At 33.9% G+C, this 7881-nt stretch overlaps 1 protein-coding gene across 1 annotated transcript; it reads left to right on the top strand.

Moving 5' to 3' along the window:
- Positions 1–3093: 3093 nt before the first annotated feature.
- On the top strand, positions 3094–6745 carry LOC141666182 (uncharacterized). The gene is made up of 4 exons (XM_074472178.1): positions 3094–3552; positions 4715–4810; positions 5184–5362; positions 6358–6745. Exons 1-4 carry the CDS (start codon positions 3094–3096, stop codon positions 6602–6604), a joined length of 981 nt encoding a protein of 326 aa, XP_074328279.1. The 3' UTR covers positions 6605–6745.
- The last annotated feature ends 1136 nt before the right edge of the window (positions 6746–7881 follow it).

Here is a 7881-nt window from a genome sequence, read left to right as displayed (position 1 = left end):
GCATAAACCAGATATCTTGTTGATCAGGAAAAGATACCCATAAGTAACCTTTTATACTAGTAGATGGACGAATTCACCACTGGTCATCACCCTGGTCGTAATAGGACCTTATGCTGGACTGCCACTCAGCCACTTATGCATTTGATGGACTCCCACTGAGCCACTTACTCTATCATGGACGCCCACTGAGCCCATGTTGCTTATGCCGACTCAATAGATGGACTTACTTCCCGAACGTTGGGCAAGTAATCAATTCATTTACCAAACCTGCAACCTTGTTGCGAATATAAAATACACCACAGAGCCGGATCACTTAGATTTTTGAGCGAGTATTCAAGTCCCCTTAAAACGGAAGATCTTGAATTTGAAAACAAGTTTTGGGATCCGCTCTACCTTTTAAATTCATTTTGAAGACTCGAAAACATTTTTAAGAATGTTTGGAGTAATAATGATTAAATAAAATAAATCAGTCTCAATATAGAAGAAATATCTGAATATTATTATTTAAATAATATTTCCATAAAGAATAATTGAGGTAGAAGTTGGAAAACTTATACTTGAAATGAATAGTAAATAATCAAAGATATACTTATACGAAAGTAATATCTTTATTCGAATATCAAAAGTAAGTTTGATTATCGAACATTATTCTTTAATAAAATAAAGAATATTATTAAGTAATAAGCGGAGTCATAATACCTCGAATGAATACTACAAATAATATTCGTAAAATAAAGGAGTCATACATCCTCTAATGAATATCCAAGTAATATTCAATAATAATATAAAGGAGTCACAAGCCCTCGAATAATATTCGAAATAATATTCAATAAATAATATAAAGTTATCGAATAACCCTTATTCGATTAATAGTTTTGAAAACTATAACCATATATATATAAATATATATATATATACATATATACCAAATCTACTCGGGATCCTCGACTCCTGGTTTTAGAAAATGTTTTCACCTTTTGGGTCCCTATAATAAGGGTATATGCAAATTACCGCTATCCTCTAGTATATGTATTATCAACTGAACCAACAGATATATATGGCAAGAATACGAAACAGGCATGCATATGTAACATATAACATGCTACAATATATCGCAAGAATTTGCTATAACAAATATGCATTTAATGCAAGATCATGCATATACACATATACATCACAACAACAGTTATAACGGGTAGAAAACTTGCCTGAGCGACTGGGGGTTACGACTGGCTCGGGACGAGTCTGGTAACCTAAAAACAACAAGTAAGTTGGAATTAAACCAAAGTCACTTGTAAATCTATACTCTAACCAACTCAGACTCTAACGCTCGTTTTGCGCTTACTGATTCTCTTAAGTCACTCGAGTACCCTCGGCTCCACTATTTTTAATAAATTAACCATTACGAGTTTTAAAGTGATTCCTTCACGAGTGTCTTACCAACTGCCTAAAACTCTTACCATGATTGTTTCATACATTAATTAACCCTTTTTGGTCTTTAACCTATGTTTCAAAGTAAGGCGAGGGGAAAAGTTTCGTTCGCGAAACGCCGTTACTTGAAATGGTCATTCCTCCTAAACCGTGCATCAGAATCGAACGAACTATATATCAAAATGAAGCTCGTAACACGAGCTATCTAGAAATGGCAATGGTCATAATCTAGCAGGGGGTTCTCGGGTCCTAATGTTATGCACAAAAACAGTCTAAAGAAAATCGGACGTTACGACGGCTATGTTTACGTGATTTCCCAAATTTAAACCATTCAAAACCAACCACAATTCAACCCCAAATCAATCATACAACCAACATCCATCCAAACCACATCATAACAGCCCCAACAAATCCACATTAACCATTTATACTTATTCCCCACAAGAACTAAAAGCTTTACTTAGGTTCTTTAACTAATTATGAAGATTTACAACTCCACCAACACCACAAAACCAACTAATCTCTACAAACTCAACCAAACTTCAAACAATCAAGCATCATGCTTCACATATACTATATCAAACATATTCATTCCTAATTACTCTAAACTAAAGCTAGGGTTTGTAGTTTATACCTTCCTTGGAGAGTGGAGAATCAAGAGAATGGCTTGGAATCACCCTTAAAGTCCTTATCCAAGCTTAATCTAAACAAAACTTCAAGAACACAAATTTTAGTTCTTGAAAAACACTATTCACCATCTTCTTCCATGATTTATAGAAAAAGATTGGCTTGGAATTAGAAGATTAAACTTATAGGAAGTATGTAACTATCCATGGGGAAGCTTTGATAAATACCTTGCTAAATAGTAAGTGGTGGAGCTTGGATCTTCATTTTTTAAGAAAGAAGCCGAGAGCATGAAGAAGATGAAGTGCCTTGTGTTCTTGTTTTGATGAAAAATGAATTGTTTGGCTTGATTGGTTGAATATTTGATTTGTTTTTGGTAAATTACCAATTTAACCTTGATTTTTGTGTGGTTAATAACCATCCACATCTCCTTCCTCCTTATGTCATGCTTGTGTCATGCTATGATGTCATTTTTCCCTCCTTGTCCTCTTCTCATTGGTTGGGTGACATCATCCTCTCTAATCCCTTTGATTAACTTCCTAATTGTTTGCCTAATGACCGCTGATCTGTTATACGGTTCGCTTAACTTTCGTTTTCGTTTATCGTTTGAAGGATCATACCCGGGATCTTATTACTTAGGTTCCCTTAACCTTTCTCAATACATTATATTCCTTTTTATGATCCTCTATTATAATCCTTTAATTTAAATCCTTTTTATCCTGTTACCTTATACTTAATTCTTTCCGTATCTAGTGGATTTCCGAGAAAAAATCAAAGTGTTCGGAATTGGATTCTGACGATCTTTGCATACACTTATATACCATATAGAGTACTAATAAAATCTCAGAATATCCATATCAGAACCCCTACATAGTGTGGCATGAAAAGTTTTCTCATTCAGCAAAAACACTATTCATAAGGGTTTCAAAAATTCCAAAAATTGGGGTTATTACACGTGATGGAGTATTTCGTGAGAAAGAATTCTGGATATGGGAGAAAGAAGGGGAATGTGAGGTGAAAGTTCCTGGATACATCACCATGGTTGAAAATAGTGTTGAAACGAGTGTTAATGAAGATGGTGGTCAAGGTGGAGGTTTCAAAACTCCACCACACACGATTGGCAGCTTCACAACTTTGGTACACACAACTGGTGGCAGCCATACTGAAATATCCTCTGGAAATTTGGAATCAGAAACTGAAAGTGGACCTCATAGGTACAGAACTCTTGATGAATTGTATAGTGAGACTGTAGCACGAGTGGAAACTATACGGTTGTTGTTGGAAATGGTTGCACAGGAAGGATGGGTAGTACATCACCTCGACATAAAATCAGCGTTTTTAAACGGGGATTTACTTGATGAAGTGTATGTCATACAACCGGAAGGTTTCAAGAAGAAAGGGGAGGAGAACAAAGTGTATAGGCTGGTGAAAGCGTTGTATGGGTTACGTCAAGCACCAAGAGCTTGGAATGCCAAGCTGCACTATACCATATATGGTGTATCGTAACTCCCCCTCTAAAGAATGTTACCTAATATGTTACATTAGATATGGTACTTATGAGCTAATTTAACATTGTATTTTTTATGTTACCTTAGCCTAAAATATGATGTTGCATTACGTCTAAAGTGTTACAGCTTGAAAAATACTTGTCAAAGTGTTACCTCAAAGTATTGAAATATAACTATAATAAGTTTTAAGATTAAATATTTGTATAAATTCAATTTTTAAGAATTTAAGGTGATATACAATGTTAATAAATGATTTACATGATGATATTCAAATTTTTTATATATGAAATTTGAAATTTTTTAAATAGGAAGTTTTTAAGAAATAAAACTTTTAAAAAACTTAAAATAGATATTTTAAAACTAATAAAAATAAAAATAGTATAATTTCCATCATTTTGATATGAGCAATAGTTATAAATATACGAATTATAAAAGTAAAAAAATATAAGCAAGTTATTATAAGGAATTATTTTTGTCTGAAATAATTATTCATATTTTATTTATTAATATAATAAAGTATAAATATTCATGAATAATTGGACTTATTAGACTAGTCAAATTTTGGGCTAAAAAGCGGCAAAATTTGGGCTAAAAGCCCCCCAAATTTTCAGGTTTGTTTGAAATTTTCAAACAAGCACCTATACACACTCGCTCTCTCGCATACCATCCACACTCATTTGACTCTCTCTCCCCCCCTCCCTCACTCTCCCTCTCTCTACGTTCTTTCCAGCCATAATCTCTACTATATGGCTATTCTCTCTCTCTACATCATTTTCATTCTCTCTCCACCACTTTCAATCTCTATTAGGTAATTAGGGATTTGTAGTTGTAATTAGGGCACAATTGAATTGGGGGTTGGGCTTTGGTTCTTCAATTAATACTGGGGTTCTTCGTTAAATTTCAATTAGATTTTTAGTTACTTATATATAATCTCTTAAGTTTATCATATCTAAGGCATGTAGTACAGGGGAGCACAGTTATACGGGATATAAGTCTTATATTGTTGTTATTTTTGTTGTGCGACGATAATGCTTTTATCTTTCCTTCCGTGGCTGTTTTACTATTATATCTAAAGCACAATAAACGAGTTTTGTCTTTCCAAATCTTTGCTTACATATTTAAATCGGAAATTTGTTGGTTTGTTTCCCCAGAAGGGTGTTCATCTTATAGGACATGTAATTTATCGGACACTGGAGCTGGGAGGACGATTTGTACTTCTTGGTCCAAGTCCAATTCCTTATATTCAGGTAATTGTGAGTTCACTATTGTATCAACACTTGAATTTTAGTTCACTTTGTGCTGATTCTTTTTTTTAATAAAAATGCTATATTAAAATGTTATATGCTATAAATATAGTTTGGGGACCGGAAAATTTATTAATTGATCATGATTCAAAATATTTGGTACTAATTATCTTGGCATCAAGATTTATATTAATTATGTTTTTTTTTTAAATTTTGAGTGTTAAAGTTATGTGTAGAATTACTTGATGAAATTGTCAATATGAAGATTAGTTACCATCAGCTATTAACATACTGAAATGGGCATTTTTGTGATCATATTTGTTGTCTTGTTGCACTATATGTAGGCACTTTGAATTTTTCAGTTTCGTTGTGATAGTTTTGCAGAAAGATTAAAGCTTGTTTCATGGAGGGATTGCTGGGTGAAGGTGCCTCACCATTGATCCTGAATTGGAAGCTTTGGATGGGGCTGAGTTGCCAACAAAGGAATCTGATGAGTTTAGGCCTTTCATTCGTCGCCTTTCAGAGTTTAGGTCTGAGTGATTTTTTCGATTGCAGGTTAGTAAACCAGTGTTCCTCCTCCATATTTGATATTGAAAGTAGATACATATAATGTTTTCTGCATTGCTAGTCTGTCAAACTATATACTACTGATTCACCATTTACTCCTAGTTTTAATATCTTATTATCTGAATCCACTTGATCACAATGCCCACAACAAGTAAACATTCTCGTCTACCATTTATACCTTCACTTGGGAAAATTTTCATAACACTTTTATGAAATTGACTTGATGCTTTAGTCCAACATAATATAATATTTTTCAATATACCAAATTTTGATTAGTTTCTCATAGAATCCCGCCTAATTTAGTAATTTCTATATTTTGAATCTTTTTTACCAGCTTCCATTTTTAAAAGTAAATTTGTTATGTGTAAGTTTTTTGTGTGTGGTAATTTGATGTATATAAGTTAACGGATTGTGGTAATTTCATATTCTCTTCCCATTAAAGTTCGTGATAGAGGTCTTATATTTTTTGCTGTAAATGAGCAACTTTATTTAACATAAATAAGCCTGTGAATATGAATTAAATTAAAACCTCTTTGCTGTAATCAAACAAATATTGGCCAATACACTGGCATGGCGCCTGTCTGCTTAAGCTGTAGCAATTTAATATTTTTCTGATGTTACTAGTCTAGGGTCTAGGGACAGGACGACCACCGCAGAATGCAGCTAATTGGAAGTGTCAAGAATACAATGTATTTTCTTTTGTCTTACTATTGGAGTTTTCTCTATAACTTATATTAAATGGGTATCAACTAGAAAGGATTTGGGCAGACAAGATTTTAATAAGAATTTATATTTTTCTTAATCCTTTGTATTAAATTACATAATGATGACTGGTGACCAGTGAGACAAAAATGCAGTCAAGATACAATTTTATTGTGACTTGCCCATTTTTATATGAGTTTTGTTTATCAAGTAACTAGGATTCTACTATATAAGTAAGAAGATAGCATGAGGAAAACAATAACATACCTATTTTATTACAGACCCGAAGACATGGATGTGACACGTGAATCATCTTTATTAGCATCATTGGAGCTTCTGAACAGATTTGGGTGCAGATTGAAGCATTTAAGAGCTGAACAGGGAAACAACCTAAGTTATAGTGCAATAAGTGGGTTCTCGAGTGATATTGATGACGAGGTCGAACCTGTTCTTTTTCTTCTAGCTTCTGCTGACAAAGTTGCTAATGAGCAGTTTGATCGCAAGAAAGTTGCTAAGCATGTGTACTGACCTGGCTTCTTGTACTGGTAGTCCACTTCCAAGACTTGTTTACTATTTTTCTCAAGATCTTGATCAAAGAATTGAGAGAAAAATAGGAATGGTTTCTTCAAAGGGCCTAAATTATTGCAAGAGATGGTTATCGTTATTGGAAGAGGCAACAATCAGTTTGCAACTTGGTTGTTTTTAAGTAAAGAATGTGAACTAGTTTATAGTTAGTCTGGATGTTTAATTTGGTTGTATATTTGGATGTTTAATATTTGGGTTGGATGCATTATTTTACAGTTATGAAATTGTATAATTGGGATTCTTTAGATTACGGAATAAGCATTTCAATTTTTTTGTACTAAAGTGTTACAATTGCCTCCTAAACTGTTACCATAGTATGTTTAAAACGTTTCATTAGGCTAGTTATAATGTTAAAATGGCTTTTTAAAATGTTACATTAGGTTCTATGGGCCCACTTGCCATGTCATCAAGACAACTCAGCACTGTGGGCTCCAAACTTGTCATGTCACCTAGTCGATCCCACCGTGGGGCCTACTTTTTAAAAATATTTTAAAACTCTAAGGTAACATAAAAAACAAGTTACAACTGATCTCTCTTTCTATTGCATTAGCAAGCTAAGGCAACATATAAACAAGTTAAAACACGATGTTGCCTTAGGCATCTAAGATGTCACCTTAGACCCCTAAGGCAACATGGAAAAACATATCTTTAAGAAAATGTTACCTTAGCTAAAAAGTGGGGCAAGAGCAACATATTTACCCCCTAATGTAACATTTTTTTTGGTGTTACAGTAGGCATTTTATGGTGTAGTGCTGGATAAATGTTTAAAGGAGATGTGTTTTAAAAAATGCCAACGCGAGCAAGCCATTTATACGAGGTGCAGAAATGGGAGTATTCTGATCGTTGGTGTATATGTTGACGAACTGTTGGTTGCTTGTTCGAGTGAGGAAGAAATCAAAGCATTTAAGAAGCAAATTAATATGCAATTCGAAATGAGTGTTCTGGGTGTATTGTCGTACTATCTGGGGATTGAAGTTCATCAAGAAAGGGAGTGTACAATGATAAAACAGTCTGGGTATGCTAAAAAGATATTGGAAAAGGCAGGGATATTGAGTTGTAACTTGGCAAGGTGTCCTATAGAACAAAAACTGGTGTTAGATAAGGATGAGGGTGGTCAGAAAGTATATGGAACTGAGTAAAGGAGTTTAGTTGGAAGTCTGAGATATCTCACTCATACCCGACCTGATATCACGTATGCAGTCAGGGTTGTTAGTCGATTA

The sequence above is a fragment of the Apium graveolens genome, chromosome 6, assembly GCF_009905375.1.
Source record: "Apium graveolens cultivar Ventura chromosome 6, ASM990537v1, whole genome shotgun sequence".
NCBI lineage: Eukaryota > Viridiplantae > Streptophyta > Magnoliopsida > Apiales > Apiaceae > Apium > Apium graveolens.
Note: the sequence above shows the minus strand (reverse complement) of the source record. Positions and strands in the feature narration are given on the sequence as shown.